At 40.2% G+C, this 12,669-nt stretch overlaps 1 protein-coding gene across 1 annotated transcript in view; it reads left to right on the top strand.

Moving 5' to 3' along the window:
* The first annotated feature begins 2,708 nt into the window (after positions 1-2,708).
* LOC120443342 (bcl-2-like protein 11) overlaps positions 2,709-12,669 on the top strand; it is a 30,847-nt gene continuing 20,886 nt past the window's right edge. Inside the window, exons 1-3 of the mRNA XM_039621796.1 lie at positions 2,709-3,056; positions 5,504-5,889; positions 12,454-12,575. Coding sequence (XP_039477730.1) covers positions 3,046-3,056; positions 5,504-5,889; positions 12,454-12,575 — 519 coding nt within the window. The 5' untranslated portion in view covers positions 2,709-3,045. The remainder of the gene's footprint in view (positions 3,057-5,503; positions 5,890-12,453; positions 12,576-12,669) is intronic.

The following is a 12,669-nucleotide window of genomic DNA, read 5'->3' as shown; positions in this document are numbered from 1 at the left end:
ATCACAATGTTTTTGTTCCATACAATTTTGTTTCTGCCTGCAGATTTGAAATCTGGGGACTCTTCAACTGAAAACTGCTTGTTTGTAGCCAGAGATGAAGCTCTCATTAATATATTTCATATCATATTTGCTTTGTGCACAAGTTTGAAGTCTGAGAGTAAATTGCGGATTATACAGCAGCCATGCTAGAAGCTGTTTGGTCAACCCTGAGAAGATAAACTTGAGTATGAGATTGGATAACTTTTACAGGTATGCTTTTTGACTTTTATGGATCTTAAGCGGTCATGTGGTGAAGGAATATATTCTTAATTAGAGAATGGCACACAGGAATTTTAAGCTTTTCTTACCTGTGTTTGAATTTTTCCATTATCTAACTGTATGTTGTTAATCAGAATCAGACATATGAACTTCCTGCAGTGCAGATATAAACTGTAAAATCCATGTTTTGTTGCATCCCCAACTAACTTACATTTCTTTAGGTGTTCCTTTAAAAATATCTATCTTAAGGAATACAGTTATGGTACTAAGACGGCCTTAACGATGATTCATAACAGCAGTCCTATCTCATGTGTACTTTCACGCTAGCAGTCATATGTGTAGGTGTCAGTTTCATCCAGATTGTGAATGTCTCAATTTCAAATGCACAAGATGCATGAGGCCAAATGGCAGTTAAAAGGAAATTTTACAAAGTAGTAGTAATTTCAGTTTATGAATTTCTTGAAGAAGTGTGTGGGGGCTGGGTGCACAGGGGCAGGTGTTAATTTTGCAAATCATTCTGTAGTTTTCACTAGACAGAGTGCAAAAGCCTTGAGAGACCAATTATTTCTTTATATTTTGCTTCCAAGGTGCCAGATTTTCTTCAGATTTTTTTTTAAAGTGCTCTTGAGCAATATTTCTCTAAGTTTCCTGAATGTCTTTTAGAGTTTTTCTTTGAGCATTGGCTGCTTTTTCATTCATTTTTAGTCCAGACCTTATACCTGACAAGGTACTTAACACTACTATAAATCATTCAAGGCACCTAACTCAAGGGATGAACCACTGGACTGCACATACCAGACAACTTAACAATGAATCAGTTTTAAATTGTATCTTTAAGCACTTTGAAACTAGTAGTGTGTTGCAAAAAGAGACACTTTGTTCCAGTTTCTTAAGTCAAATCTAATAACATGCCAAAGATAACACAGTTTGACAGGCAAAGAAATTGTATTTCTGCACCAACATGGTGATTCTGAAAGAACTGTTAACTGAAAACTTGATATATATTAGCATAATGTGCGATCTGTTGGAAAAAATGTACAAAATTGGACAAGTGGAGCACAAAAGAAGAAGTGGCAAGCTTAAAAACTTAAAGATAAACAATATCTGAAAGTCATATCTTTAGGAAACAGGAAGATATCAAGATGTGAGCATTCAGATGAACCATCTACTGTTAGCTGAAGCCTCATCAGAAATGGTCTCAGTGAAAGTGATTGTCTAAGAGCCATTCTTATGAAAGGGAAACAGCGAGAAAAAGATTAGGTATTCGAAATCACACAAAAACTGAACTGAAAATCAGTGGTAATCGATCTTATGAAGCGATGAATCCAAAGTTGAAATTTTTAATTCAAATTATCAATATGCAGGGAGGACGTCAGGAGAGAGTATAACAGTGAGTGTCCACAGCCATCTGAAAAACACAATGGAGGCTCTTTGGTACTGCATCTCAGCCTGTGGTGTTGAGGATCTTCTCATAATTGATGGAATTATGAATGCAGAAGGTGTCATCAGATTTTGTTCCACTATGTAATATCACCCAGAGAGCTCAATTTCTCTGCATGATAATGATCCCGAGCACACTGCCAATGTGCTAAAAGCATACCTGGACAGAAAAACACACAATAGAATATTATCATTCATGGACTGTCCTCCTCAGAGCCCAGACCTCAGCATTATTTAAGCAGTGTGCAACAAATGCATCCAAAGCTTTGGAATGTCCTCCACAAAAACTGGAGAACTATTCCTGAAGACTATGTAAAAAAAATTAAAAGAAGGCTTACCTATGAGAGTTCAGACTGTATTGAAGAATTATGGTGTAGCATTTCAAGCTCATTGTAGTTGCAGAAACTTTGTTTTTGCCTTATATACTGCATTTCCATTTATGTTTCGATGTTTCATAAAAGACTGTTGCACACATTTCCCATTTTCCTAGCAAAATACAAAGAAACGATGGGTGCCCCGAGGCTTTTGCATACCACTGTAATTTTGTATACAAATCCTTAAATCTTGACTATGCCAGTGCACTTTACCAGATTTATGAAACTTGGATGAGCAAACTTGTACAAAAAGAAGAAGGTAAAGTATTATATCATTTATTTTTCATCTTTTTAATGGCCTGCAGTGGAAAAAGGGAAAACCAAAAAATGTCAAAGTCCAGCAATAGGCTTAAATCTTATAATACTGAATAATGTGTATGAATGTAGGCAGATGTAAAAGTGCCAGAGAGATCACAGAGTGCCCCCTCCCTGTTTTCAGTCATTGTTCCGGCTTGCATACAGCACTTGTTTAAAATTTGGGAATCAATCATTTGCAGTATGTAGTGCCAACCAAGTTATAAACACAAAAAATTGGGGCCAGATTGCCTGTGCCATAATGAGTGCAATGGCAATTTTGGTTTAACAAAACTTTTTGTAATTGCATTGCAAATTTTGTTTCTGTAACTTTTAATTTTTGGTGTCCTTACATTGAGCACAAAGAAAGCCTCATGGGTAGCCACTGGAAATGCTCCTCTTGACATACAGAGGTCGTTCAAGAGCTGTAATAGGCTTTAAAGCACTGGTTCCTCCCACTGGGCGGACCGACTGTTGGAGTAGATAGTGTACTGTTACGCACAGTTTGCCTTATTGACGCGACATAGAGAAAGGGAGAGGAAGCAAACAAAGGACTGAGTTTGTTTACAGGTTTACAGACTGATTAAAACACTTCATTCTTTTTTGTTGTGTTTCATGTTACTTTTTTAAGCTTCACTTGGACTATGTATTAGAACACCACCAGAGGCACGATCCCGAAATGCATTCAAGGTGAGTTTAAAGACGGGCTCCAAAAAAATATGTGTGTTACTTAAAAAAACACACACACAAATCTTTACAAACGTGCTCTTTAGATGTTTCAGTCGCTGTGTCAGGTGTCACGTTGCAAACAGCCGACACCTGCCTAGTATATTGGTAGATTTGTGGAAAAATCTAGAAATCAGTAGATCTAAATTTGAATTATTCATATTATTGTGAAATATCACTGCAATCACCATGAAGACATTTTTGTTTAAAAGGTGTTTTAAACAAAGGTGCTCTTCCCACGCATGTCTACTAAGTGGTTACTAAAACAGTTACCAAAGTAGTGCAGTGGGTGTTTGAAACGACCGTCCCGTGTTTGATGGGACTTTCTTCTTTTACATTAATCTGGATTTGGGTGTGAATTTTGCAGCGACCCTCTGACTCCGCCGGTATATTTGGCAACGCGGCGCGCTGGCTTGAGTTCAGCTTATTAATCTGCTAACTCTGTAGACGGGTGAACGTCTCGTTTCACCCGACATGGGTTGTGTTGACTGTAAAGGAGATGCTGTGAATGCCGGTGTCCCCAGGGATGCAGGGAGGGGAAAAACATGCGTTTTATTTGCTCGATAGAGTGACGACAGCTTCTTTCAAGAAATAAGCACACGCTAAGTGGGGTGAGGATTTAAGTGACAATTTTCCATTTAAACCCCTCAGAAGAGCTGATTTTGTTTGTTTGTTTGTTTCATCTTTCCCTTGTTAAGGGAGGTTAAAGAGTTTATCCGCGTTTCTACTTACCGGCTACTGTCAGGCGATGACGCCGGCGTGGGAGATTTTTATCCACTCCGGCTAGCTGGCTTGAACTTTTCTCCCATTAATTCTTGTGATAATGGGCAATTACGGACACTAATGGATATGTTTGGCACGCTACTATGAGACTCCCAGGACTGGAGATGGCGCACGACACCACTTGGTTTTGCAGAAGAACCATACGAGGGATAGCGAGTAATGCCGTACGCGCACACGGCAGCTCAGCTATTTTGCTGTTTGTGTTTTAATAGTTAAGTGAAACCTAATATGTTAACCGAGAGGTCACTTTCTTCTATCCGATGATACTGTCAGCCGTCACCCACGAAGACACGGAAACCTCTTTGTGTTCATAAAGTTTCGGTGCAGACGTGTCGCCGAGCGAATTTTCTTACATCTTCTGCCCTGCACCTACATAAAACACACCGAGTTAGTGTTCTCGTACCGGCTTTGCGGATTTTGCTTCCTTCCCACTTTGTTGTTTTCCCTCTTGGCGTAGTAGCCGCACGAACGTGTCGCTGTTATTTCTCTAGTGCGCAAACTGTCGCCTCTCCGGAGGCGCTCGGATCGGTACTGAAACCCACAAGGAAAGTAAAAATTTTCATATGGTTGAAGTACAGCCGTCGCGCCGGTTCACACAGTTGTCGCTCCTCCTCTGCTCCTCTAAAAGCAACGCTATGATGAATATTTATAGACGTGCGAAATAAAAGCGCGAATACCGGTGAATAAAAAAAAATGTCTGCCTAGAATTTCAGGTCATTTTGGCAGACGCCTTGCACTACAGGTCATTACAGCGGGGGATTCGTGCGCCGAGGAAGCTGCAGTTTATTCTGGACAAACAGGAAGCGCCGCAACAAAACATCATTTTCATGATTTAGTTTTGTAAGACTGTCACATTGAGAGTCTGAAGCTCAGTAATCCAAACGGAAAATGGCACATGTGTAAATCGTTGTTATCTCAGCGCAAATCACCTTAAATAAACTGACTTTGCAGAAATCAATAGACTACTTGAGTGAACTTGATTTGAGAAATTCCTTTATTAACTGTTAATAAGCATCGATGTCAGAAATTCAAGATTGTTATATTTTACTTATTTGAAAATGCTGATATGCAGGCTGACTGCGGTCTGTTGCGGCGCATTTATTTCTGGCTGTTTCTCTGTGACGCAGCTGAAGTCACTCTGGGGCTTCCTCATGCTTTTCCTATAAGGCAAACAGAGATGTGCCGCAATCAGCAAATTTATTTTCAAACAATGGAGGCGCACCGGGCAGCCAGTTGGACAGGAAACCTGGGCCACAGAGCAGGAACACGCTCAGCGCGCAGCCAAACACTCGCTCCTAAACTCCCTGTGCTTATCTGGGTTTCAGCTACACCGAGAAGTAAGTTACAATGCAGTACCGTTTCATAAAAGTCACTTATTGTTAGCACGTTGCATCTGCTATGATTTGGCAAAAAAAGGAATAAAAAGTTCGCGCGTGTGTAAAATTCAGTTAAGTGACATAAGTCCCGCAGTTCTGATGGGATATTTGGAAACAAAGTCACGTCCTGCCAGCGGATCGCTGGAATACGTGCGGCTGAAACTCCAGACGAAACAACAGCGAGAGGCTGTTGGCTGTTTGAGCACAGGGATGACCAGCCAAACTGACGGTGCCGCTCTGTTCATTCAACAGACCACCAAATTCGTCCGATGGCTCGACCGCAGTAACAGCATCGGAGGCCAGCGGAGGAGATCTACCACCTGTCGGTGCCACAGGAGCGCAAACATCCCGTTTAAACCGCGGCTCTACCGGAGGAGGAGAACCGGATTCGCCTTCCTGGTGCAGAACCCCGAAGAGCTTTGACGTTTTTCAGAGCCGGACGATATTCCGCTTCCCTCGCCGTTCCTCCAGTGGATATTTTTCCTCTGACTGCGACTCGTTGCCGAGCTCTCCGCTCTCCCCGAAGCCAGTGATGTCTGACAAAGCGATACAGACCCCGAGCCCCACCGGACAGGTGCTAATACACGCCCTGCAGCGCATGGGTGAGGTGCGCGGTGAAGGACCGGGCACGCAACACGGTGAGCACAGACTCTTCATGTATAACAGCCGCATTAATGTGAGTGCACGCACGTGGAAGAGGTTAAGAAGTCTTTTTGTAAAGTCATTTCCCAAGTGATGGAGTGAAAAACTGAGATGCAGGAACTCCATTTGGAAATGTAAGGTGGCTGTACTTCCCATTACGGTAAAAGTGTTTCTCGCCTTGCGCCTTTCGTCATGATGTTGCTGTTGTTGTAGGCACACAATAAAATTTTCATGCTCACAATAAAGAATGCAAATAAAACATTAGGAATTTGTCTAAATGCCCAAAGCACTGCTAATACTGTTATAGGTGTGGGTGAAAGTTTGACCTGACTCAGTCAATAAAGACTACCCTGGACGTAAAACTTGGCTTCTACGGTTGTGTGGGTATGCAGCTTAATAGGAAACTAGATAGGAGCCTAGAACTAGTTCCCTCACGTTTCCTCTATCAAAGATTCGGGGCTTTGGGCGGCTGGTGGTGTTGAGTGTTACTAATGATAGTGAAAAGATGAACAAAAACATACTTAGGATGTTTTGCTATCTAGTTTCATACTTAAGATGTGTTTGTTTTCACCCCTTTCTCACTGTAGAGCTTAGTCATGAAAGAGAGCCGTTTTTCCACTACTCTGATGTGCTGTGCTTGCTATTCTCACATGAGTAAGGCTGTTGCTTTTTTGTTTTCGAGATTCTGGTTTATTGACTAATACTCTGCATGCGCTACTCTGTTGGCCCTTGAAGAGAAATCCAACAAATCCAGGTGGAAACATGCTTATATAAAACACACTAATGACTCCTCCATGCTGCTAAATCCACTTCTGCTGCTTCTCTGTTTTCATTCACTGTAGTAGTACTTTGTTTTCTGGGGAGTAATGCCTGCTGCCTTTGAGTGTGTAAAACTTTACTAAAACCTGCAGGATACATTTGAATATCATTCTCAGATTTAATTTAACAGGAAACGGTTGACTTGTTTATACAAAGGGTGCGTGATGGTTATAACATTGTGGACAAATGTGGATCCAATGGGTTGGATGTGCGATTTTGTTTTGCAACCCCCCCGGCAGAAACGGTGACAACTTGTATTCACATTAGTTTTTAAAGTCTTAACCCCACCCTTACTCTGTAAGGGTTTATCATTTTCATCTTCACATTGGTGGTTTGAGGGAGACAAACACATAATAGTGTAATGAGTGACGACCATTCTCTACCAAGTACTCTGAGAATGTTTCTGTTAGGAATTGTTAGTCCTGCTGATGTCGGTTTGTTTCAGAAGTTGTCCTGACTCATGGCTAGACTAACAGGGCCATGCCCAGGAATGTGTGCATGTGTGTTCCACACACAATGTAGGAACCTGTCAGTGAACCTCAAGAAAGACATTTCTACTGACATTGTCGTTACTGCCACGCCTAATGGATGTCAGATTTATATTCTTGTCAACACTTTTATTAGTCAAACTTAAAATTATGTCAAAGAGTCATAATGTATCAGTATTTCATAATGATAATTGAGTCTGTACTCTTAAAGATTCTGACTTCTCGAAGTAAGCATTATTTAGCTTTCGCTAAGTATCACTTAGCAAACTTGCAGGTGAAATGCAGATGTGAAACACACAAACATTGAGCAATGGCTGAACATGATATTTGGTAATGGAATCTTTCTGGTTTCAGTTTGTAGCCCAAGTAGTGTTGGTTGGTCACATTTAAGTGGGCTGTGTTTGCATGCTTTAACAGTATTAAAGATGGCTGAAGCTTCCTGGTGTGAAAAGCAAACAACACACAAGTACCTTAAAGCTGCATTCTGTTTAATGGCCAGTAGGGGTGCCACTGAATGTTGGCAATAAACTTGTAGTTGTAAAGGCCTCAGCTCTTTTCTCTTCAACCTCAGAAGAGACCTACCCAATGAGGTAATTGCTAGTTTAGGACACATTTAATAAAAAATAAAGTTAGTTTTTGTAAACTGTCATTATTGGATAAAAAAAAAAAAGGGGTTCATCCTGGATAATCTAATTGATTATAAATAATAAGTCAATCATAAGTGTGAATGACAGCGAGCATGTGGTGTCCCTGGGTTTCACAGTCAGAGCCACCTCTCACCCATTATATTGCAGAAGTTGACAAAGACCATGCTCAATTCTAGGATTCATAAACTAAGGTTAAGGTCAGGTTGTGTTTTAGATAGTCTAGGGTTGCATTCTGCAAAAAAAAAAATGTGTATAAGCTGAACTACATGTTGATTCTCCAAACTGCACCAATTTTGTGTCATACTTTAGCCTCCATCAGCACTGATGCTGACTCAGGTTATATCATTCCACAGTGTGAAATACTGTTGCTCCTCAGATGCTGCTGTTGTCGCAGAAAAGGTGTCCATTTGGCGTTGAAGTCTTGTTGGTTAGGTTTAGGCGTCAAAAATACTCGGTTACACTGAGTAAAAGATGAAGAACTTTGTCCCTTCTCAACATTAATTCAGCATGCTGAAACATAATGCTTACCGAGTGTGTTTAAATGTGACACCAAAAGTATTGGACCACACCGCTTAATCTTTGAATTCAGGTGTTTTCTGTCTCAGTGGTACAGGTGCACAAAAGCATGCACCTAACCAAACCACGTAGCCTGCCTTTACAAACATTTGTGAAAGAATGAATCGTTCTAAAGAGCTTACGTTGATGTCACCCCTACAAGTCCATTTGTGCAATGTCTTCCCTCCTAGATATTGTACGATTAGCTGTAAGTGGTATTATTGCAAAGTGAAAGCGTGCAGGAACCACAGCAATTTAGCCACATAAAGTTACATAGCGGGGTCACCAAAGGCAGTGTTGCATAGTGTGTAAAAGTCACCAACTCTTTGCTGACTCAATAACTGCAGAGCTTCACGGCATGGGTTTCCATCGCCGAGCAGCCCCTGCAGGTGTACTAGGTGGCCCGGTACTTTTGTTCATATAGCATATCTGATGAGTGTGGATTGAGGCCCTTATTGCTAGTACCTTTATCCATACGTCCTCTGGCAAACATACCGGTAACAGCAGTATTTGAGGCCTTCAGGATGCTAGCATGTTGTTAATAAGAATTGATGTATTTCCCCTTTTATGGAATTAATATATCGATTGAGGTGTAAAGTAACTAAATACATGTCAGTTAGCTGTTAATTAGAATGTTCAGTTGATACTAAAGTAGAAGTAGAAGCTGTTTAAATTATCCAAAGAGCTTAAAATGAAATTGACAAAATAAAAGATGAAAGCAGATAAAGTTTTAAATAATCTAAAACAGGAAGTGCAAGTTATGAGCTTAGATTATATCATGACATAAAATATTTTCAAATGTGGAGATTAAAATGTTGTGCCAATATTGTTTTATAATCTCTATACCACAAACTCATTACAAATCATTCGTGCCACCATTGTATTTAGATGCTCATTAAACGTTAAACATTTAGTGTATGCTCCTACAGCATTTTTATGTTCAACAGTTTTGAGCATATATGAGGGATTCCCCAAAATGTTTTTATCGGTTATCACAGCCTGGATCCTATTTTTATTGTTTGCTGTTTATTTCAATCCCAAACAGAAATGAAAGAACTGCCACCTCCAGCATCACTGGTCTAAAATAGTGCTCCAGTGGGCTTGTTTACATCAGCACAGCTTAAAAACAGAAGGCTCATACTTTTAGCTGTGATGCTGTTGGCTAAAGTTGCCCATCCTGTTGCTTGGTAACAAACAAAACTTCGCCAGGAGGTTAAAACTTGGCAAAAAAAAAAAACCAGATAAAAGAACTAACAGAGTAAATGCCTTCACAGTGTTGCTGCCGTGGAAGCCAAATAAATCTTCTATGGAATAATGCTGTTCTGTCATCTTAATGAGAATAAACCTATTTGTTTTCCTCAGACTGGTAAAATTGTGCGGTTACATTACATTGCAGTCCAACCCTCTCTGTTTACATCTCAGCTTTAATCCTTCAATTTGTTTTTCTAAACACAGTGGGGTTTTTATTTTTTTTGTAAATATCAAAGTAATCTCCTAAGGCTGAAATAAAACTTCCGAAAACCTGCGCATATTCTCTGCTTTGTATGTGTCGCTATTCTTTTTCATAATAGCAGCGAGTAGCTTTGCTGATTGCCTTGTGTCTCTTTTATTCTCATTCACTGTAGCCAGACAGACAAGATAGCAGTCAAAACAGAGCAGTCCATGTGTGTGGTTACGTGTTGTTTATTAAGTAAGCCACTCAAAAAAGGACTCAGCATGTATGTTTAGTAGCCAAAATAGGCCTGCAGGTCTTTTGTAAGATGCAGACAGTAACTTGCATCTCAATCAGTCCACTGCATTTGCAAGATAGGACCAATAAACACAAACAGACTTGTGCAATAAGTTACACATTGTCCCCCCAAACACACACAAAAAGTCTCACTTATCAAGATTGCTAACTTGTTTGTGTGTTAGATATAGTGCAGGGGCTTAAGGAAGATCTGTTTATCTTGTTGTTGCTGCTCGACATCGCAGTACTTCCTCCTGCAGCAGCAGGAAGATCACACTCGCAGTGCAGTCAGGTTTCTTCAGTTTTAGAGCAAAGCAGATGCCTCTTGTGAGTTTTTGTCCTTAACACAAAGTCTAATTATAATACAGCCTCAGGGCTGGCCGGAAACAAAGATAGATTTTGCCTGAGGCTTTGATCTTACAAATAAACTTTAGCTGAAATTCAAGTTACTAAGCTGCACAAAGCCGACTTACTGTCTGTTAGAGGAATTCACTATTTATTCGGGTTACTCTGGTACTCTTTTGACCTAAGATGCGACTGTTTGCTCGCGTTTGTTTTTTGTTTTTTAACTGGATGCCCTTCGGCATAAGCAAACTGCCAAAATCAGTTGTCAGCAGATCGCATTACAGCACCCAGGTTCATGTCTTAGAACTGCTCACATGCAAAATCAGCATCATCATGTATAATATGTATAATATGTATAACTGTCATTTTGGTTATTGTGATCATTGTCAAAGGAACATCCTGATAAAGTAAGTCCTCATGCATGACACAGTACTTAACCCGCTAAGTACATGCAGTGTTACTTAAAAGCATATTGGACGTCAGTGCAGAAATCTTTTAAAGGAGGAAACAAGTAACATCTGCAAGACTTCACAGGAGTTCTTGTTTTAAGTTTTAAAATTCATTATTTGATGTCTTGAGTATCCTGGTATCGCCTACCTGCACCATTTGTAGCTTCCAAACCTGAATAAATCAGTGAGATCCAGTGATTACTTAGCATTTATTACACTTTGAGGCATTGTAGCGTAGCTCCATGCCCATATCTCCATTAAAATCCCTCTTGCTGACGCTGCAGTCAGCAGCTTGATGGATTGATTGCTGTATTGGTCTCGTCAATATCAGAGGATGTGAGAAATATTAAGTCTGGGTTTCATAATGGCGTGCATGAGTCATAAGCGGAGATCGGTAAGAGGTCAGAGCCTTTCATAATCGTACTGTAGTTCAGACTGAAAATCTAACAGATTAACCACGAAAACACACATTCACGCGCACTGACACATGAACACACTCGCACTTTTCCTCACCCTGGTCAGCTGGCAACTGTAACACCATGAAGCACTCAAAGTGCACTAAATGTATCTGATAACCTTCTCTACTGTTAATAATTAACAAATATGTTTGTCATTTACCTATTTTGTCTCACCTCGTTGAATAAGCACCCTGATTTACATCTCCTCTGGGGTTTTTATTATGTCACTGTGAGCATGCATCGATTATAACATCAAATAAACTGAACTGGGTCAAAACCAAAGGAGTCTCACTTTATGAATCACACTCTGATTGTTTTTCTTCTTTGTCTGTCGTATAGTTTCTTCAAAATTTTATTGTTAAAAGGAGTTTATTGGTGTGTTTTTTCAAATAAAAGCAGTCATGTATTGGCGGGAAAGCCGAACGTGCACATCTGAGTTCTCCAAAAAAATAAAAAATAAAAATGATGAAGGTCTGAGTTACAGTGCCGAGTGCTTTTCTGTCACATCTGTTCATGTTTTTTTTTAAAGATTCAACATCAACAAGTGAATCAAGCTCAAAGAAACTTAGCTTGGCTGCAGTGAATTTGGTGTAACCACAGTCTGAGCCGTGTGCTCGGTGATGCCCAAAAGGACTTTATTTTCTTTCTGGGCAACCTATTGTTAACATAAGTTACGATCAGAGAGCCGCCATCTTGAAACACCTCGTATGTAAAGCTATGTAAATACATGCACTCAGTTTCTGTGTTCCTTTGTGGTTTCTCTTAATCTTACAAGTCATATTTCAAATATCTTTGTGCTGGGGTTTCACAGTGTTTTCAAGTCTGAACCCCTAACCACAAATAAAGCTCCAAATACTTTTTGGTTATGCTTCACTTATATGGAGCATAAATAAACATATATTTTGTCTCGGTGGATAAGTTTTACACATTTAACCTCTTCAGAAATGTAGTGAGAGATCATGTGAGTTAATGCTGTTGCACCCTGGAACTGGTACACGGGATGTATAACAGTTGTTTAACTGATCATCATATGCAAAGATGGCATGTTTTCTTTTTACTTTGTGTTGCAGATCCGTCACCCAGCCCCTCTAGGACGTGGCAGCAAAACGCAGCAGGGGACATGCAGGCAGAGACATTCGGACAACAGCTCAGACGAATAGGAGACGAATATAATCGTCTCCTATTGCAAAGGGTTAGTGATCACTGACACTATTTCTGTGTGTGCGTGAGAGAGAGAGAGAAAGAAGTCATATGTGTGTTAAAACCAGCCTGCAGCAGGATACATT

This window comes from Oreochromis aureus, linkage group 13 (genome assembly GCF_013358895.1).
Source record: "Oreochromis aureus strain Israel breed Guangdong linkage group 13, ZZ_aureus, whole genome shotgun sequence".
Classification (NCBI taxonomy): domain Eukaryota; kingdom Metazoa; phylum Chordata; class Actinopteri; order Cichliformes; family Cichlidae; genus Oreochromis; species Oreochromis aureus.
Note: the sequence above shows the minus strand (reverse complement) of the source record. Positions and strands in the feature narration are given on the sequence as shown.